Source organism: Colias philodice, chromosome 19 (assembly GCF_061535455.1).
Source record: "Colias philodice isolate Cphi_HAF_F1 chromosome 19, ilColPhil1 Martin Lab GWU primary, whole genome shotgun sequence".
Taxonomy (NCBI): Eukaryota; Metazoa; Arthropoda; class Insecta; order Lepidoptera; family Pieridae; genus Colias; species Colias philodice.
Genome location: NC_143104.1, coordinates 8126548 through 8149288, shown reverse-complemented (window position 1 = coordinate 8149288; position 22741 = coordinate 8126548). Strand labels below are relative to the sequence as shown.

At 34.6% G+C, this 22741-nt stretch overlaps 2 protein-coding genes and 1 long non-coding RNA gene across 3 annotated transcripts; 1 reads left to right on the top strand and 2 right to left on the bottom strand.

The window, feature by feature from the left end:
* The first annotated feature begins 145 nt into the window (after positions 1 to 145).
* Fkbp39 (FK506-binding protein 39kD) lies at positions 146 to 11077 on the top strand. Its single transcript, XM_089707473.1, has 8 exons — positions 146 to 365; positions 745 to 972; positions 1606 to 1805; positions 2467 to 2612; positions 3056 to 3290; positions 8711 to 8881; positions 9366 to 9538; positions 10118 to 11077. Exons 1-8 carry the CDS (start codon positions 356 to 358, stop codon positions 10197 to 10199), a joined length of 1245 nt encoding a protein of 414 aa, XP_089563599.1. The 5' UTR covers positions 146 to 355; the 3' UTR covers positions 10200 to 11077.
* On the bottom strand, positions 11071 to 12263 carry LOC149480067 (UPF0729 protein AAEL015238). The gene has a single exon (XM_089707474.1). The coding sequence runs from the start codon at positions 12051 to 12053 to the stop codon at positions 11799 to 11801; it is 255 nt and encodes an 84-aa protein (XP_089563600.1). The 5' UTR covers positions 12054 to 12263; the 3' UTR covers positions 11071 to 11798.
* A 6889-nt stretch (positions 12264 to 19152) lies between these two features.
* LOC149480066 (uncharacterized) lies at positions 19153 to 20142 on the bottom strand. The gene is made up of 3 exons (XR_016317170.1): positions 19570 to 20142; positions 19382 to 19443; positions 19153 to 19307 (listed from the first exon to the last, which is right to left on the bottom strand). It is a non-coding gene; the product is annotated as an uncharacterized LOC149480066 (long non-coding RNA).
* Positions 20143 to 22741: the final 2599 nt, after the last annotated feature.

Sequence of the window (22741 nt, the reverse complement as noted above, 5' to 3'; positions counted from 1 at the left end):
TGCTTACTATACAAAAATGTCATAAAATTAGTTATTTCCATAAATAGTTTGATTAATTTTCTAATTATTTGATCCAAAAGACAAGTATTTACACAATTAAAAAAAATATATTGTCTATGCTGTAGCGGCGCCCGGCGGCTCGATAGTCGATGGTAATTGGTAATTTTGATTTATCGGTGACAGCGAGGTTAATCCATTTTATTAAAAAACGGCTGGTGGTTCTTGTCGATAACTAAATATAAAATATTTTTAACCCCTGCTTATAGCTGGGTACAAAGAAGAAGATTAATTCTGATAAAATTACAAGTTTCCTAGTTTTGTTTTCTTGTGAATTCGTTTAACAAAAACCGGCAAGATGTTTTGGGGTGAGTACCGAGTACCGGCAACCATGTCACCACGTGCTACTCATAATATATTTGGCTCCAAATTAATATTTCTCCATGAAGTACATTAATGTGTTTATTAGATATTGAATAAACTACAATACTATGACTGTATTATAGTCAATCTGTATTATACGTATATATTCTTTGGCTACGTTCTCGACCAATGTGGTGGCAGAATTTATTTCAAACTGTGAACTGTCAGTATGTTCTAAAATAATTTAAAAATACCACGATGTGACTGTAAAGGGATTGAAAATGAATAATTCATCCATAAAAATGTAAAGGTTTAAGGTGAAAAAAAAATTGTCCTTTTTGAGCCACATGTGGATTTTTTATTCATCTTTATATTTTATTTTAGGTCTTATTATGGAACCTAACAAAAGGTACACCCAATTGGTGGACAAACCTTTCCACATTTCGCATGCAGCGATGGACATATCCACAGGTGATAATGAAGCCTGTCAGGTCATGGTTGTAGTTGATGGAAAGAACTTCCTTGTATGCACATTACAGAAGAAGCAAACCATTCAAATGCCCCTCGACCTGTACTTTAAAACTGGTGAAAATGTTGCCTTTTTGACAAATGGTAAGTTTTAGATTTCTATAGCTGTGTACTATAAAATATAATTTTTGTGTGAGTGGATGTCTAATTTATTAAGAATTCCGCAAAACAAATAAGGATTACAATTAATGAAGGATATCAGCATAATATATTGTTTATAATAGATGTATTATAAGTTTAGTACCTGATTTTATACAATTTTTGTTAAGAATTATCTACGAAGAACTCGTACGATAGAAAAATAGCATACCTACTATTATCTTAATATATATTAATCTCGTGTCACAATCTTCGTCCTCAATGGACTCCTAAACCACTTAACCGATTATAATAAAATTCGCACACCATGTGCAGTTCGATCCAACTTGAGAGATAGGTTAGTATTTAATATAATGCTATTGCATATAAGTGAAGTCCCATGTCCCCTAGTGGGGTAAGGGGCAGATGCATCTGTTTCACTGATCGATTTTCTTTAGGGACAAGTAGGTGATCAGCCTTCTGTGTCCTACCAGACCAAGATATTTTTTTTTTCTTTGTCTCCACCGGGAATCAAACCCAGGACCCCTCGGTGTTACGCTCACGCGTCAACCACTGTACCGAGGAGGCGGCTATTGCATATACTATCCATGTATAATGAAAATTAATTAAAATTCACAGGTAAATGCAATGTACATTTAACTGGCTACATCGATCCCGAGTTTGATGAAGAAGTCTCCGATGAAGAAGGTGATGAAGAGGAGGAAGAAGCTGATGAAGAAGCTGATGAAGAAGAACAGGAACAGGCACAGAAACCAGCCAAGAACAAGAGAAAGCTCGACACTAGCACTGACTCCGCCACTAGCTCTAAGAAGTCCAAGGTAATTTTTCATATACATCCATATTAATATAAATGCGAAAGTAACTCTGTCTGTCTGTCTGTTACTCAATCACGCCTAAACTACTGAACCAATTTTCATGAAATTTGGTATGGAGATATTTTGATACCCGAGAACTTTTTATCCTGGGAAAATGACGCAATCCCGGAAATCCCACGGGAACGGGAACTATGCGGGTTTTTATTTGACTGTGCCGGCGAAACCTAGTACTTTGTAACATTTTTAAAGAGAACATTTGGTTACTAGTAATTACGTTTATATTTTTTTTTTCAAAAATTTCAAATTTCTTAATGAATGGTAATGGTAAACCTGTAGCAGGATCTCAACTAGCGTCTAACCTATATGATTAATTAAAATTTAAAACTAAAGCTATTCATACATCTATAGATCATTACATTTATATTTATACAGTTGGCTTTTCTTTTGTGAAATTAATTATCTTATAATATAAAAATGAATCCCAAAATGTGTTGGTAAGCGCATAACTTGAGAACGGCTGAACCAATTTCGATAATTCTTTTTTTATTATATTCCTTGAAGTACGAGGATGGTTCTTATGTAGAGAAAACATAAATATGTACCATGGGCCAAGCCGGGGCGGACCACTAGTTGTGCATAAAAGTAAAATAAAATTCTGTTTTAGAAAGGAAAGAAGGCAGCTGCTGATGATGATAGTTCAGATTCTGACAATGAAGATCAATTGCAAAAGTTTTTGAATGGAGAGGACATTGACAGCGATGAAAATGATGAGTCCTTCAAAATTAACACATCCACAGAGGTTGATGATAGGTAAGAAAATCATCTTGTTTTTGAAGTGAAAATTTCTTTAGCGGCGTTGGATATAAAATCTTAAACTCGCGTCAGGACACGTGGCCTGATCGAAAAAGCGTAAGACGGTTTTTTTTTAAGCCCTTATATTCCATGCGTAAGACGGATACCATTCCAAAATATCAAACATGCTGAACGTTAATAATCAAGTTTTCACTTCTGCTGGCACTCCCGGAGTGCAACCCGTCTTTTTTTTGTAGATCAGGCTATATGATTTCAAAGTAACATATTATGTTTCAGTTTATCTATTGTTGTATGTATGCTTAAAGAAGTGCAATATGTACCGTATTGCACTTCTTTACAAAATAATTGCAATAATTCTAGTGAACTGACACTCAATATTGTAAATTTCCTAGTACACTAAGCTAAAACTTTTCTATAATCAAAACATCAATTACCAACAGTGATGAAGAAGAAGATGATGATGATGAAGAGGAAGAAGCGGAGGATGATGAAGCGGACAGTGATGATGATGAAGAAGAAGCCGACTCTTCCAAGGCCGATACCAGCATGGACACCAGCAAGGACGACAGCCAGATCGATATGAGCAAGCTCACAAAGAACCAAAAGAAAAGGTTGAAGAAGAAACTGCAGAAGGAAAAGCAGGCGCAGGGACAAGTGAATGGCGTTGAAAAGAAGGTAGGACGAACAAAAATCTGTCGGTTTCACTGTGATTTTTTTGTTGACTTAATCAACAATCAATGTTCTTCTACTTAATAATATTAATATGGGCAAGTCTCCGCAACTCGAAAAGAAGGTAGGATGAACAAAAATCTGTCTGTTTCACTGTTATTTTTTTGTTGACTTAATCAATAATCAATGTTCTTCTACTTAATAATAAATATATGGGCATGTCTCCGCAACTCGAAAAGAAGGTAGGATGAACAAAAATCTGTCTGTTTCACTGTGATTTCTTTGTTGACTTAATCAACAATGTTCTTCTACTTAATAATATTAATATGGGCATGTCTCCGCAACTCAACATCAATTGCATCTTTTGCGTGAGAGATAGGTGTGGGAAAACAGCTAAAACCTATTAAATCTAGCTCTCTCTATACTTTGCAACCACTATACATTCCATGACTTGAGCTGCCGTTTTCTTGGATGCCATACTCGCTCTCTCTGTCGGTGATCCCCAAATTCAGATGTGTCTTGAAGGGTCCGTATTATCATGCGTTGTTGCAGTCTGCACAAGTTAATTATCCGACGGGCAAGTCTAGATTCTATGTTTGATAGGTCTGTTGGTCCCTTTGTTTGTGGTTGTCAGTTTGTCAGGTTGTCTTCTTTTATGGTGACTCCTCCTTTTCGATGCAATTATTGGATCAGATGCTATTAGCATCCAGTGCACAATGTCAGTATTTGTGTTGATGACGTGTTGAAAACGTCAAGCGTTTTCCTCTCATGAAAAAGTCGTAAACTTTTGTATTCTTTTTGACTGGTTTCCAGCACATCATCTGAAAATAAGCCCACGGACAATGGTAGCTCCTTTATTATGTCTGCACCATGTAAAAGGAGTTTGTGCACAGATGCGCTCATTTTATACCAGTTATACTGGTCTATGCACATTATCGCATATCATGCACATTATCTCAATCCAGTACTTTTTGAAATTTTAACAATTCACGTTAAATCCGCATGACAATACACACAGAATATTGGAAAACCTTTTTATTATTTCAGGATTTAAGCCTGTAATGTATTGACGTCTGACATTTTTGCGGATTTTACGTTTAACAGACCAGTATTTATTTTGGAGATTTGCTTGCTTTTTTTTGCATACGTTTTAAGAAACCCCAGTTTCAGACTTTTAAAAAATTTCGCCTTTTATTAAAGCATTCTCATGTCGCTTCGAACGTTTTCAAGCTGTTAGTGGGTTTCATAATTGACTGCACCTAATTTCACAATATCTAATTTCACAATAGTTGCATGGTGTCTCATAATTTCTATATACTGTTTTGGTGTTATAATGATCTCACTTTTCTTAGATCCTTTTCAATGTTGCCAAAAACACGATCAGCGGGCATGAAGGAATGCCCTGTGACTGTAAAAACGACTTCTATAGATTTTATTTTCGGTTTAGATAGAATCCATTTCGAGAGCATCCTGAGAAGTATGGTATTTTTGTTTTGCCCTTCGCGTCCATCAGCAACCAATCGAATTCGTGAGATTGTGGTCACATCTGTTTTATTTAGACGATCATACACCGCAGACGCTATTTCATTGGAACCTTTAGCGTGAACGTCCTCAGTCCATACTATGCGTGCCATATAAGAATAGGACTGTCAAGACGCCATATTGTTCAGTAATACGCGCTAACTTCATTACCAAAGCGTATGGTGTGCAAAAAAATCAATAAAGAAATTACATTCAGTTTAAATATTTAATGTATATTATTTCAGTTTTTATCAATCGGATAATATTTCCTCTACACCACTTAACACAGCGTCATCGTCGTCGTATTCTGAATCTTCATTGCTGTCGCTGTCACTGCTATCTCCGCCTGTAATAAGAGAAAACATGATTAATTTAAACTCAAACTCTATTATTCACTTTTTTATTTTTTCAGAAGTATCTAAAATTATAGTTACCTGTATTTATAATGAAACTGAAGTCATCGTCTTCGAGCCGCTCAATTTCAGCATAATTTGCTTCAAGTCTTTTTACATGATTTACCTCCCGTCTCCAGTCATCTACTGTGATTGAAGCTACAGCCTCTCTTGTCGCTGGCTAACTGGCTTACATTTTTGTCTGCTAGACGCCTTTTTATTAAATGCCATATGTATTCTATGGGATTGAGATCACAATTATATGGTGGCAAACGCAAAACTTCATGGCCGTGGCAGGCAAACATGTTGTCGACTACATAATTCTTGGGAGGCTTATGTTTTTTTATTAGTTCGTATAACTCGGCCTTTGTGAAATCATTTTAAAACTGAATATTTTGTTCAGACAACCAACCACGCCTGTAACTCTGCTTTCCTTGCGTTCATAGTCGGTGGCTTATTTTCTTCGAAGCTGTGGTAAGGAGCGTTGTCACTTGTCAATTACGACTAGGCAGTTTTTAGGCATGTTTGGTAACAGCTGCTGGGTTAGCCATTTCATAAAATTATCACCGTTCATTTGGTCGTGATAATCGCCCGTTTTTGTTTTCGCTTTGAACATAAGGAAACCTCCGTCCACGAATCCCGTTTCACCTCCGGCATGGGCAATGATCCAACGCGGTCCAGCACTCGTATTTTTAAGGAACCCAGTGGTCTCACTAGACTGCCAACACTTGGCAACAGTGTAATGCGAATGGATCCACGTCTCATCCAAATAGATGACGGGCTTCTTATCAGCACCGAGTGCATCATTTTGACGTATACGCCGGAGGTATTTTGCACGCCAAGCTTTGATATTAGGTCTTTGAATTAGCTTAGACCTATTGTTAGCGCACCTCTTGAATCTGTATCCAAGTTGGGTTTTTATGATCCTGCGCAGGGTCGTATTGCTTCCTTGGAAATTTAAGTCGTCCCGAGCTTTTACAAAATTTTTTTTCATTGTTGGTACTTCTTTATTTACCAAGTAAAACGAGTTTTTTATTATATTGCTTACAGCACGTAAGTCGAAGCTGTCCAACACCAATGTCTTGCCACGTGGTTTTTCGGCGTTGTTACTTTGCCCTGGGTACTCGGGCCTGCAGCCATAGCAGCGGCTTCGGCTTCGTTCCCTTCACGCCTTATTCTCGTAATAGTATTTTTATTTACGCCGGTTGACAAAGCGACTCGTTCTGTAGATTTCACTGAAGACTTTAAAAAATCACCCAATTGGTCGTTCATTTCTCTAGATATAGATATATCACCATCTGAAGTGCGTTGTATTCCTGCTAATGTAAACTTCGCAGAAGTTAATTAGCACGATTTTTTTCATTTTTGAAGTACTTGTGCACATTAAAAACGATTTCTCGTGCTCTACGATGGAGCACCGCACCTCTCTTCGAACTCATTTTGAGTTGAAACTCCACTCAAACGCACAAACTTAACAAATATGAATAACAAAGTCAACGATGATAACAAAAAAAAAACAACAATAACAATGAAGTCCAGTAGGAAACAGATATAAGACACACGCAAGCGTAGCTAACGGCACACACCGCACACTGGTAGCTTCTCAGTTGCGTAGCAAAATGGCGACATATTAGGGTGACCAGTAGCATTAACTATGAAAATGTTAACTTTATGAATACTGTTTCCATACCTGTATAATTAATTTATCCATAATCCATCAGTGAAATTCAATAAATAGTATTTTTAATGAATATAACGATTATACAATAATTAAATATAATCATGAACAATAAAAAATAATTATATGAAAATTCTTTTTCGCACATTTTTTTGCTGGCAGTACTAATTTGACAATTTTCGTGTGAAGTTGGCAGCAAGCTGGTCCTATTCTTAGTTGGCACGCATAGTACGTAGTATTCAAGGTCCGCCAATGTTTTCCAGTCATTACATAAATGCTTTTGTAGCAATGTATTGACGTCTGACAGTTTTGCGGATTTTACGTTTAACAGACCAGTATTTATTTTGGTCCAGTTAATGTCGGAGATTTGCTTGTTTTTTTTTTGCATACGTTTTGACTTTTGACAAACCCCAGTTTCAGACTTTTAAAAAAGTTCGCCTTTTATTAAAGCATTCCCATGTCGCTTCGAACGTTTAATAAAAAATCTCTTATAAAGAGTAACTTTGAATGGCAAGCTGTTAGTGGGTTTCATAACTGACTGCTTCGCCGTTTTCCAGTCAAAAACATAGACTGTATCTAATTTCACAATAGTTGCATGGTGTCTCATAATTTCTATATACTGTTCTGGTGATATAATGATCTCACTTTTCTTAGATCCTTTTCAATGTTGCCATAAACACGATCAGCGGGCATGAAGGAATGCCCTGTGACTGTAAAAACGACTTCTGAGATAGAATCCATTTCGAGAGCATCCCGAGAAGTATGGTATTTTTGTTTTGCCCTACGCATCCATCAGCAACCAATCGAATTCGTGAGGTGGTCAAATCTGTTTTATTTAGACGATCATACACCACAGACGCTATTTCATTGGAACATTTAGCGTGAACGTCCTCAGTCCATGCGTAGCTAAACACGTTGTTTTTCGTGAGAGGATCCTTAGAACTACCTTCAACAACGGTTGCATTGTACAAGTATTGTATTGTATTTTTAAATTAATATAAAACAAGAGCTCATTTTTTATTAATGATACACTACTTCTGTTTCTTTCTTCTCGCCACTTCGAATTCATAACCGAAGATATTCTTTCTGTGAATGCCGAAGTGGCGAGAATAGCGAGTAGGTATGAAATTACTTTAAATAAATTTGGTAAGTCATTTTCAGTATTTTTTAAAAATATATGCTGCCATTTTTGGCCTGTAGTTTTGTCAGTAAAGTCACTACAGTCTTTTAATTTAGCAAAGATTTTATTCAATATCGCTATTTCAGAGGATAGGTCGTCCATTTTGATACTCAATTTTTCTTGTTAATTTAGAACTTCTAATATTATCTCTATTTTTGGATTTTAAATAACCAATTGCTTTCACCGAAATCAAACCATTTATTTAGATAGTCTAAAGATTTATCAAGAAATAACAAAAAATTCTTTTGAATTCCATAACTTTCTGTAGGGGATTTTGCTTCTGATGATTGCAACATTTTTTTGGTTTCGTAACCAAAAAAATATCTTTTTTACTTTGTTCTAGGGCCGATATTAATATTGACATAATATTATACACATCTATGACTGTGATGTTATTGCCTTCAAGTTGTTTAACAGCTTAAGAGGAGGCATCCTATATTTTATGTGAATTTGCATTAATATTCTGAAACAGTCACACGTACAATCAAAATGGAACTTTAGTATATTATGATTTATTGGGTCTTTTTCTTTCCATGTACAAGACAGTTAGTGTAGACTACACCCCTCATATATTTAAAATATTTCACACCCATTGTCGTGTTGCGGAAACATGCCCCTATTTATTTATTAATATTTATTTTTACAATTTCTAAAGGAAAAGGCAGAACCAAAACAAAAAGCTGAGAAGAAGAAAGAAGCTAAGAAAGAGCAGAAAGAAGATGCTGCTGTCGAAAAGAAAGAAAAGAAGTCGCTCAGTGGAGGTGTGTTCATTGAAGATGTGAAAATTGGAAATGGGCCTGTTGCCAAGCCCGGCAAAACTGTCATGGTGAGAATTTGTCTCTTTTATCTTTATGAAATAAAAATAATTCCATATTTAGTTTTATAGCATTCAAATGCTTTATACTTAGATGTGATATTTTTTGAAAAAAAAAATTATTCTATTCAATAATTTTTTCTATTCTTTAAAAATTTCCTCATCCATGAATATATCAAAGTACCTACATGTATTCAGTGTTTATTTTACCTTATAATGACTTTCTTTTAAACAATGAGGACAAATTTTCGAATATCTGCATAATTTTTTGTGCTATGTTTGTTATTTAATGCGTATTTAAAGTGAAACTTTTATTACATCGTCTCAAACTTTTTGGTCTGTGTAGCGCATGTCGCGTGACGGTCGAACCGTACGATAATTATCGTACAAATACGATAATTTTGTGCCTAAGTTTCACTTTTACCGTGGTTTCATAAAACCACACAACATTTTTTTTATTATGTTCTTACAAAAACATTATCATTGGTCCTCTCAGGTATACTACGAAGGCAGGTTGAAGCAGAACAACAAGATGTTCGACAACTGCCAGAAAGGGCCTGGTTTCAAGTTCCGCCTCGGTGCCAAGGAAGTGATCTCCGGCTGGGATGTAGGTGTCTCCGGTATGAAGGTTGGGGGCAAGAGGAAAATCATCTGCCCACCTGCTATGGCGTAAGTTTTATTTGAACACTAGCTGCTCCGCGCGGTTTCACCCCCGTGGCTCCACCCCTATTGGTCGTAGCGTGATGATATGTATAACCTTTATACCTATAACCTATAACCTTCCTCGATAAATGGGCTATCTAACACCGAAAGAATTTTTCTAATCGGACCAGTAGTTCCCGAGATTAGCGCGTTCAAACAAACAAACAAACAAACTCTTCTGCTTTATAATATTAGTATAGATTGTATTAATCTAGTAAAAATATAACATTATTATTAATAATGTTTGAATGAGTACATGTTTTGACTTAATTAAATGGAAACATTGGATTTGTTAAGCTAATTAATAATGTTATTTTTGTATTCTTTTTCCATTGAAATCGCCATACATCTTGTTATGTACTTTGCTTTTATGTAAAATATTTTCTTTCTAGTTGAAACTGAATCCAATTGTTAATAAGATAATTATTGTATAAATTAAAAATTATTCAGCGTAATAAGTAATAACCTATTAGAACATACATATTGTAAAAGACATCCGTTTATATGGAATAGAATTATTAAAATAAAATTATACCTTTATTTCAGTTATGGAGCCAAAGGATCCCCTCCAGTAATTCCACCAAACTCAACATTAGTATTTGAAGTTGAACTGAAGAATGTCAAATAAAATATTTTTAAGTGTTGATTATTACTGTTTGTTTTAAATATGTTTAAATGTCGCGCCTAGTGCGAAGTTACTACAATGATGCCATTTTATATGCTCTAAAGCATCTTTTATTTAACATAATGTTAGGTATCTGTATTCCATACGTGAATAAAATTGCCAACATAAAAAATCTTTGTAATTACAAGTAAAGGAGTTCAATCACTTTGTATGAGTTTTAGTTTCTTGTTGTGTATTCAAGTCTTTGCATTTTCATATTAATTTTAATAAAATTTGTAGGCTTATAAGATTTCTGTAATCATTCTCTGAGAATTTCTTAATAATGAGGTAACATATGATTGCATCAGATGATGATTAATTATCTATGATTTATGTAAAAAAAAATATCACAATTCATCATTTTTACAACTATTATGAAGTGTAAGCTGAACCAAACTTCGTCCCAATTTGGTTAACCTCCTTTCTTGTAACTATTTTAATACTATTTTAATTTTGAATAAACTTAATTGCCATTTTATTCACACGCCTACTTACATACATACTTCATTTATTTTTTTATCAATGAATAGTTAGTAAGGTGCCCTGTGAGGAGTGCTTTCTAGCATTAAGACTACATAGGCTATAATGTAAAAAATAGTGACCATTTCATTCTCATAATTATAAAATAATAGTAAATAATACGAAAAAATTTAGGAAATCAATTGAAATAAAAGTAAATTTGACAGTGTAAACAAATTGGACATGGATGAAAAAATTTTTTCAGTGAAATTTCAATCTGGTCAGGTATTTTAGTTTAAATATAGTTACAGGACATTAACTATAAGATACTGTAAGCCTTAAAGTGTAATGTAAGGTAATAAATAAAATAATTCAAAATAAAATAGGTTTTTTATTTTTCCTAATAAACATCTATAGGTAGTTAATAACAATTAAAATTTCTTTAATAAAACAAAATGCCTTCCTAATTTCCTATCTTATTAAAGGGTTTTAAGATATACCAATACTCAAGTTTAGTGCACAAAATTTGTTTCAAAATCAATTATTATGCTGTTCATCATCACTAGCCTATATTATTTATTGTTCCTATTTCTGAGACATGTCACCATAAAGCAGATACGAAGAGATGGCTGTCATTTTCTATATAGAATCGCTTGAAGCTTGAACTAGAATCTGTGACGTCAGGATAATACTGGTGGCATCAAGGCAACATTGCCTACAGCATCTTTTCTTTGTATCTGCTTTGTGCATGTCACACATTATCAAGCTGATTCTTAGACATGCTCGTTTCTATCAGAGTCAATAATTACTGTTGATATGGAATAATAAAGGGCAAAACGGAACTAGTAAATGCTATAAACATGTTTTACTTAAGCAAGAAATAAAATGCATTATGAAATAATACTCATAATATATTACTTAAATTTACAATAACCATTATCCATTGTTCTACAAATTTCTTGCTGTTGACTCAAATCCATATTGTTACACGTCAAGGTAATATAAATCAAGGTCATGGCCTATTAAAAATGCAGACTGGACAAATGACTGTTCAATAATATGTATATCGAAACTAATAAATAATAATTTAAATTTATTCAACAATCATTCGGACTTTAGCCTTACATCGGGGCTTTGTTTACTGTCACTTAATTCATTCTCGGGTTTTTCAGTCACTTTATTATCTTTCTTCTTAAATGCACAAACGCCACCTTCACATTTGAATGGGAATTCTGTTGTTACATTGCCATCAGCATCCTTCACAGCCCATGGATTCCAAAAGCGTAGAACATACGGTTGAATAAATTTATGCCACAAAAACAGCAAAACAGGAATGATGAAACAAGGAACACACACCATCTTCAATTATTGATGCTAATTATTGTAATCAACGGAAAATATGGCTTGACTTGAAACAATTTCTGATTTGCACTTGAAACCTGATTATTACTATTGCTTTTACGCAGAAATGATTACTGCTACTTCCTTATTATTTATTGTAATCGCCAACACGATTACTTTTAAAAATTGTAATTCACCAAAAATTTTGTTTTGACATTTATCTGTCAGTCTCGGCTGTCAGTAGTAATTTGACATCTTGTGACTGACAAGTTTTGTTTTTATTGCCAGTAGTGTTAACCAAGAAGCTTAAATCTAATACACTGGAGATTGCACTATGACCATTAACTTGTAACAAGAAAATATGACCTTGAATGACGTCAGTGTTGTTTTTTGTCTCTTTCTGTGGAGTGACCACGCTGGTTTGTATATTCAGGATTTTTCGAAATAGAAAAAACTAAAAATCATGGTCTATAAATAATAACGACATATATTTTTAACAGTATTTATATTATAATATTACTGGTCATACTTTATAGGTACATACAATTTTAATTGGTATAGAATGATAGTTTTAAATAACTTTTGGCTACAAAGCTTGGATATGAACCAATATATAGCATTAACATCCTTTGTAAATAGAGGAAAGTTATGTTTTGCATCAGATGCTGTTTACCAAATTGTAAGCTACTCAGATCTTTTTAAACGCGTTGCTTCGACGGGTCAATTTCAAGCCAAAATCATCAAAGAAAAACTGTTTATAGCAGCCTTGCACAAATTTCGAGATACCCCATGTGCGCACCAAGCGCTTCGAAAACAGTTTTTTAATAAAAACCGCGAAGATGTGGAACTCCCTACCGCCAAACGTGTTTCCCGATAGATACAATTTGGATCTGTTCAAGGCCAAAGTGAATAGGTTTGTGGGATGCTTGAGGAGCGTTTAAATAAAAATCTCAAAACATCCACGATATGCGTTTATTCGCACGTTACAATAATTTAATAGGATAGAAAAACTGAGCGCACATCCGTCGTCTAAAGCTGGTCGCCACGGAGTGGAGGCTCGCGAGCCGCGAAGCGTAGCGGACAACTCTCGTGTGCGGCCGGAGCGGGGCGCGGGGTGAAGGGCGCGCACTGCGCAGTCCCGTTATGCGCTCGCTCAGCTGGCCGCCACACTACTCCCCCGCCGAGACCGATGCCACAGCTAAGGTCGATAGTAGTTGGGGAAGCGAACCACTCGTCCACTTCTAGTCTTGAACGGTAGTGATTTGCTGTTCTCATCGTGTTGTGGTTCTTCCTGTAATTTAGTAAGCAAATAAGCAGGTTTAAGCCTATCTATGGTTACATGCGAAAGCTTGCCTCCCACGTCAATTTTAAATGTTTTTTCTCCTCTTTCAATCACTTTGTGCGGGCCAGAATAAGGTGATTCTAATGATTTTTTAATAGGGCCTTTGCGAAGGAAAACATAGTCAGCAATTTGTAAGCTCTTAGGTATGAAAAAGGTTTTGCTGGTATGCCAGTGCGCTGGTTTTGGTGCGAGATTATGAAAATGATTGCGTAGGCGGGATGCAAAATCTGTTAGATCAGTATTATGAGCTTTAGGAGCGAGAAACTCACCGGGAAGGCGCAGTGGCTCCCCGTACACTAGCTCAGCTGCAGATGACTCAATGTCTTCCTTCCAAGCGCTGCGAATGCCAAGTAAAACAAGTGGAAGTACCTCAGACCATTGATCATTTTTATGGCACATGATAGCTGCCTTAAGCTGCCGATGAAAGCGCTCCACCATGCCGTTGCATGCCGGGTGATACGCCGTCGTAGGGCGATGAACTGCACCCAACAGTGAAGAAATGCTACGAAACAAATCAGATTCAAAACTGAGCGCACATCCGTCGTCTAAAGCTGGTCGCCACGGAGTGGAGGCTCGCGAGCCGCGAAGCGTAGCGGACAACTCTCGTGTGCGGCCGGAGCGGGGCGCGGGGTGAAGGGCGCGCACTGCGCAGTCCCGTTATGCGCTCGCTCAGCTGGCCGCCACAGGTTTTACCTTACTGATCAGGCATGACCTGAAAGACCGCATCTTCACTTACCATCAGGTGAGATGGCGGTCAAATGCCTGAGCATTGATATATAAAAAAAAAAAAATTTCAGCTAACTACAAAGTTTATTTTTCAAAAGGTATTTTTTTCTGGGTCGTAATCCTCAGTAATTTTACCCTTGATGACCACATATATTTCTTTTTATTTTACTTTTTGGAAAGCTGAAATACGCAAAACAAAAAAATATGAGGTAAGTTAAAAAAAGTATAAATTTCAATGTAAAAACGAACAATCTTATAACTACATGTGAGTGCAATACCGATGTCGTGTGTTGTTTCATTACTAGTAACAATCTTGAAAATGGTGTTCTAAATTTCATCATGTTATTACAATATATTCTCTTCGCTATCCATAAAAACTCGTCATCATGGTTACCTTACTTGTTAAATTTGTTTATTGAAAACTTGTTGAAAAATGATAAAGTATTAGGAAAATAAAAAAATTAACATGACTGCTTACTAAAATGATGCAAAATTTTACAATTTTTGCCATTGTAATGATTCTAAACAGGTAAATGCAGGAGTATTGAGGAATATTGTAAATAACGTAAATATACACTTGCCTGTGAAATTCTATGCCAGAATTTGGTGTCCAAACACTTCTGCAATTTTGCACAATACAATGCATTCTTTATATTCGGAAAATATTTTAAATTAAATAAGCAACAATATTAACTTAAATATTCGAAGCGACGCAATTTTTTTGACACACATGCCATATTGACAAAGTGAGAGTTGCTACAATTTTATTATGGTGACTACCCATAATCAGGGAGTATCGCTTTTTAATAATTGGTTCAGATACTTATTTTATTTAGCATAAATAATAATTGTCTCATCCAACAATGCTTCTGAATGACGTTGTTGGCAATTTATCAACAAACTCATGTACAAAAACTAACCTTTTGCACAGAATATTACAGCATACATAGTAGCCTTGGGAAAACTTCGTATTAACAGTGGCAATACCAAGTTAGGTGTGAAAGTGTTAAAAAATATCAACTGGGCAATATTTTCTTGTTACACGTTAATGTTCATATCGAAATCTCCAATGTATTAGATATAAGCTTCTTGGTAACAACGGGTCCACATGACACAATCAATATGATCAATAATATTAATTACTAGCGGTCCGCCCCGGCTTCGCCCGTGGTACATGTTTACGTTTTCTCTACATAAGAACCATCCTCGTACTTCAAGGAATATAATAAAAAAAGAATTATCGAAATCGGTTCAGCCGTTCTCGAGTTATGCGCTTACCAACACATTTTGCGATTCATTTTTATATATAAGAAGATTATGCTTTGCGAAATTTTGTATAACAAAAGTTTAAATTACAGATCCCATCGTCCATGAGACCATATGGCGTAAGTTAAGAGGATACACAAAAAAAAATCCACTGCTTGGCGGGCGGAGTCTAATAGCTCGCTATCGCGAACGCGGGTGTGCGCGAAATCATTCTTGCATACTCGCCGCGCTGCCGCTGGCCGACTCGGGACAAACATGTATGGAGTCGTCATACAGTTATAATATTGTTATACATATATTTAATTGTTGATTTATTGGTTTTATTTTCTTGCTTATAAACACAAAATTATCTTCTTTTTAACAACTACTTAGACATTATTAATAATTATTAATTATTATTATTTCGTAATGTTTACTTTATTACAAAATAATACAGGTTATAAATAATCTTTAAAATAACAAAAAATATTGTTACTATGAAAAAATGAAATAGTACCTAATTACGCGGACTACTGAATTGATTTAGATAGAATTTGATGCTGACGTCGATATTACATCATGCCCAGAAATGAAAGGTACTATTTCTGAAAGAAGTTATAAACCCTAATTCTTCTCAGTCAAAGTCAAGAGTGGAAGATATCGCTAATACAGTAAAACTGATGCGAAACTTTGGATGTTAATTTGTATATTTTTTTGTTAGTTGTTACTTAATCACGTCAAGACTACATTACCAATTTTGATAAAATATAGCTAATTGCCTGGATTTACACATAGGATACTTTTTATCCGAACTGAACACTTCTGTGGGATAAAACAGGATTCACGATATAACCTAATTCCACGCGGGCAAAGCCGCGGTCGGAATGATATTTTTTAAATAAAAAAATTGTTTAAAAAAAACACAAAATATATTGACGCATGTATTTATTTTTTGCACTCTATTATAATTGTAATTATTCATTACAAATAATCAAAATAAAATAGCCAGAACAAAGTTAGGCCCTGGTAGGATAGGTAGGCAGGTACAGCAATGTGAGACGAACACTGGCTTATTTATACCAATAATAATGTATTATAAACATTAAATTAAGTTTACTTTCTAACAACAAAAATACATAATATTAGCTAATGTGAAAACGAATCAACCAATCATCCCACAACAATGAAATGTGCACACAAATATTCATCCAAATCGGTTCATGTGATTAGGAGGAGTGACTGCAGCGCCATCCTCCGGGCCCAATTGTGTTTCCAGATCACCCAGGAACTCAATTTAATATACTTACACAAAATTTTTCGAAATGAAAACTCACATTACTATGTAAATATGAATATAAACCGGTTTTAGTACTAAGCAATTTCCCGCACAGGTGTAGTAAGTATTAGTCCATTGAATAAAAAGTTCTAGAGTGCGTGAGTTAGTAACGTATGATGTTTCTTCGGAAACATGTCAAGAGTCCCTAGGTAATAAACATACTAAAACCCCGGGCCACTAGGAGGAGCCCCGGAGTGGGGGGAGGGGGAAAATGGGTCCATTTTTTCATTTTTCGCTTAAATCTCAAAAACGGTACATGTTAGAGAAAAACTTTCAAGGAAAAGTTGAAAGGCCATAAAATTATCTACAAGTTGTACCTGAATCATTTTTTCCTATATCCTACCGTTTCTGAGTTAGACGCAGTAAAACATGATTTTGGCTCAAACAATTTCCACATCAATCGATCAAAAAATATTTCTTTCTTCCAAAAAACTCAAAAGTGCAACTTGTGACCGGTACTGATAGATTGCTCTTAATTAGGTCTATAATTGGTAAAATAAACACATTCCTCCATGGAAGCCTTTAGGAGGAATCGATTGTCAAAATATTATATTATGGTAGTTTGAGTTACTAAACTTGATCTTTTTATTTTTTTCTTCCAAAAAACTCATAAGTGCAACTTGTGACCGGTACAGATAGATTGCTCATAATTGGGTCTATCATTGATAAAAATACCAGATTCCAACACGGAGGCGTTTACGGGGAATTGAATTTTATTAGGGTAGTTACGATACTTGAACTTTTTATTTTTTTTCTCCAAAAAAACTCAAAAGTGCAACTTGTGACCGATACTGATAGATTTCTCTTAATTAGGTCTATAATTAGTAAAATAAACACATTCCTCCATGAAAGCCTTTAGAAGGAATCGATTTTCAAAATACTATATTAGGGTAGTTTGAGTTACTGAACTTGATCTTTTTATTTTTTTCTTCCAAAAAACTCAAAAGTGCAACTTGTGACTGGTACTGTTAGATTGCTCTTAATTAGGTCTATAATTGGTAAAATAAACACATTCCTCCATGGAAGCCTTTAGGAGGAATCGATTGTCAAAATACTATATTAGGGTAGTTTGAGTTACTGAACTTGATCTTTCTATTTTTTTCTTCCAAAAAACTCAAAAGTGCAACTTGTGACCGGTACAGATAGATTGCTCATAATTAGGTCTATCATTGATAAAAATACTAGATTCCACCATGGAGGCGTTTACGGGGAATTGAATTTTATTAGGGTAGATACGATACTTGAACTTTTTATTTTTTTTCTTCCAAAAAAACTCAAAAGTGCAACTTGTGACCGGTACCGATAGATTGCTCATAATTAGGTCTATCATTGATAAAAAAACCAGATTCCACCATGGAGGCCTTTAGGAGGTATTGAATTTTATTAGGGTAGTTACGATACATGAACTTTTTAACTAACTACCCTAATAAAATTCAATTCCCCGTAAACGCCTCCATGGTGGAATCTGGTATTTTTATCAATGATAGACCCAATTATGAGCAATCTATCTGTACCGGTCACAAGTTGCACTTATGAGTTTTTTGGAAGAAAAAAATAAAAAGATCAAGTTTAGTAACTCAAACTACCATAATATAATATTTTGACAATCGATTCCTCCTAAAGGCTTCCATGGAGGAATGTGTTTATTTTACCAATTATAGAACTAATTAAGAGCAATCTATCTGTACCGGTCACAAGTTGCACTTTTGAGCTTTTTGGAAGAAAAAAAATAAAAAGTTCATGTATCGTAACTACCCTGATAAAATTCAATTCCCCGTAATCGCCTCCGTGGTGGAATCTGGTATTTTTAGCAATGATAGACCTATTATGAGCAATCTATCTGTACCGGTCACAAGTTGCACTTTTGAGTTTTTTGGAAGAAAAAAATAAAAAGATCAAGTTCAGTAACTCAAACTGCCCTAATATAATATTTTGACAATCGATTCCTCCTAAAGGCTTCCATGGAGGAATGTGTTTATTTTACCAATTATAGAACTAATTAAGAGCAATCTATCAGTACTGGTCACAAGTTGCACATTTGAGTTTTTTGCAAGAAAGAAATATTTTTTGATCGATTGATGTTGAAATTGTTTGAGCCAAAATCATGTTTTACTGCGTATAACTCAGAAACGGTAGGATATAGGAAAAAATGATTCAGGTACAACTTGTAGATAATTTTATGGCCTTTCAATTTTTCCTTGAAAGTTTTTCTCTAACATGTACCGTTTTTGAGATTTAAGCGAAAAATGAAAAAATGGACCCATTTCCCCCCTCCCCTCACTCCGGGGCTCCTCCTAGTGGCCCGGGGTTTTAGTATGTTTATTACCTAGGGGCTCTTGACATGTTTCCGAAGAAACATCTTACGTTACTAACTCACGCACTCTAGACCCCCCTTGGAGGGACTCATTCAATGGACTATATAAATGAAATAAATATCAACATCAAATTCTTTAAACAACATACTTATCTACCACCTACTAAGAAATTCTTGAAATTTTTTCGTATTTTTTTAAAATATAATACTACTCCAACGAGCTCCTGTTCCATAATTCCATATTACGTCCACCATACTTCCACTAAGTTCACCATGATTTTTTATTTCTTTGCACTTTGTTGCTTTTTGCTAAAAATGGAATCATGCGATAAAACCAGTAGAGCGTTGATAACATACATTTTTGACTGAATAAAGGTACTTACGAAGGAGTGGGTTCACATTGTGAACAATCAGTGGGTTTATTTTCCTTCTGGATTCCGGATTTCTGAAAAGATTATTTATGCTATAAATAAAAAAATCTTACACATTCATTATGTACTTAAAACAGGGGTACATATCAAACATCGTCTATAATACAATTATCATCAAATTTAAAATAAAACCAACTTACTTCATTAATTTGTTCCAATTGTAAGCATTCTTTTTCCTCCAACCTTTATGTTTCTTCTTCTTATTTTCTTTATTGTCCCCATTTGTCTCATTTTGTCTTATCGTGTTGTCACCCTTTTTTACGATTGCGCAAGCGACACAAGTTCCCCGTGTGACGGCCGTAGCGGGAATGACTCGTGCAGCGATCGGGGTAGGAAGGTACAGGGCGGCTCTCGCTATATTGGCTGGTCAGGCGCTAATTTCAAGTATTTCTTGTTTATTTCAAAACCATCGCATATTTCAAAATTCTAACACGGTAGACGTATAGGTTGTATATTTTATAGTTAATATCCAAAAAGTCGTAACTTTACGTTTGTTATTTTGAAGATGCCAGAGATTAAAAAAAAATAACAATGAGAACTTTGTATTTTTTTTCTATCGAGAAAATATCATGGAATCATGTTTCTAAAACGGTAGACGTATTGTGTTACTATTGAACTTTCTTGTCAAGAATTTTCATCACGACAACTTTAATAATATAAAAATTACGAAGGTTTAAAAAGGGCCGTAAATGTTAGAAAAATTAATTCATCACCTTAATCATTTGAATTTTGAACGCTAACAAAGTGTGCAATGGAAGGAACGTATCAACGTAGACATAAATGCGAATGTGTGCGATTATGATGGGTTATTCAAAAAAACATACTCTTTCGATTTAAATTTCCAATGTAACTTTACACTTTTACAAATAATTAAATTAAATACGCTAATAATAATTGTAAACTGCTTAGAATATTGGCGAAGGAAACTTTTTTTTACTCCAAAAAAGTCAGAACATGCTGCAGCTCAGTGAGCGCAAACAAATTCGTTTGGAACGTATTTTCCGATTTATCCGAAATACGATTATAAACATGATATACTTAAAGACAACTTTATGTTTCTACTCAACAGGTAGTGAATAGCATCGTATTAGATGCTTGATATTGATATAATCCATACTATCCATACTATACTAATATTATAAATGCGAAAGTAACTCTGTCTGTCTGTCTGTTACTCAATCACGCCTTAACTACTGAACCAATTTGAATGAAATTTGGTATAGAGATATTTTGATACCCGAGAATGGACATAGGATAAGTTTTATCCCGGAAATCCCACGGGAACGGGAACTATGCGAGATTTTCTTTGACTGCGCGGGCGAAGCCGCGGGCGGAAAGCTAGTAATATCTAAATTGACGTTAAATTATTAAAACCTGAGAGTTTTTTAAATTGGTAAGTACCCGCATTTTATGTATTTTCTGAATAAATCATCTACTAAGAACTATCGGTCAATTAAGGAAAGCTGGCATGTTCACAGTACTCACACTTATGCAATTTCACTTACAGTATGTTCAAAAATAAATGCGACTCTAGTTTCATTTTAGACTTGAATTGTAAAATGGTCCGTTGTAGATAAATATATGCAAATATAATTATGAAAGCTCTCATAATTTACCTGTAAAATTATAATTTAAAAGTAAATCAATTGATGAACTTAATTATTTATTCTAATAATAATCAATTGGATAAAAGTATTAATTGGCGTAACTTAGCAATTATTCATCTCAATAATTGTATCACTAGCTGTAAGGTACCTTATCATAAATAAATAAATAAATAAATAAATAAATTATCAAATAATAATTAAATTTCAGGTCATAAAAACAATACAAATAACACGTGTACGCAAAGATTTCCGCAAAATTTAATTACGGATCAACAACTTTACGAACACTTCCAAAGAACACAATATACCGCAATAAGACATTGGTATTCAATTTTAAGTAAGAACAACCGATATCGTTTGTAAATTAATGTAAATGGTGATAACTCTGATTATTAATTAGTAGGTAATTTGATTTTTGAAAAAAAAATGCCGATTTTAGTCAAAATTTATATTTTTCTAACAAGATCCTTATCATCCAAATTTCCACATTGGTGAGAAAAATTGACATTTCTAATGAAAATGAACAAAAAATTAAATGATTTTATTAAATACTGTAAAATAGTCTATAATTCTTCCATTTACTGTATCACAAAATTCTTCATAGATTTTTAGATATTCCTACTACACCAATTACATCACCCTGTATTTATAAACAATTGCAAAATAAAAGCTACACATAGGCCGGGAGATACTGACACAAAATTTCGGGTCATTTGTAACAGAATGGCGGTTCTACAGGGGTCTTATTACGCAATGACAAAAAGAAAAATGATGGTCAGAACGCTGGTACCGGCGGACTAGTCGCGTGGGCGAGTCGAACTCGTCGGATAAATAGCGAAAGTCAAACGATTTGTAACACAAAAATTTTAGAATTTACCGATAGCCCATAAAAAAGATGTAGGCGGTAGTGTCATGCCATACTTTTCCGGTGTAACTTACAGCCCCCCATACCGACGCGATGCGTTGAAAAAAAAACAATTCAACCATTTGTATCAGGCTAACTTTTGCACAGGTAATCATCATCGTGCAGACATTTACGAAAATCGCCATGCCATACTTTTCGGACGATTCCAAATGGCCACCATACCGCCGAAAAATCTGCAAAAAAAAATTTTTTTTCGCCAAACAATTTGTACCAGTATTGCATTTGGATTTTTGGAGAGTATTTGATAAAATGTGACCATTATTATATTTGCCATACTTCTAGTATACTTGAAAAATTAATTTATTCGTCACGTTTCAAAAATACGACTGTACAATACGTAAAATATTTTTTTACAGTATGGGATCATTATATTCTGTTTGTTTGTATACAATTCTACCTAGAAAAAAATATCGCAGATTGCAAACATGGGGCGGATGATTGTAATACTTAAGCCAAGACGTAAAAAAAAATGAAAAGAATTGGCGATTTGTCGTCGTAGGTCAGTCGGTTGTTTGCCGTTGACCAGTACGGCATTTTTGGAAAGTATATGATGCAACGTGACCATTATTATATTTGCCATACTTTTAATAGAGGGAAAAATTAGTGCCATACTGCTACAAATCGTTCAAACTACGAATAAAATCTTACAATAAGAAAAAAATCTTATACACATTCACCACCTCCCACAGGTATGGCATTATCACACTTCTATTTATAATCATTCAGGAGTTGTTGAAAAAAAAAGTAGGGTGGTACAAATCGTTTGGCGAGAAAAAAAAT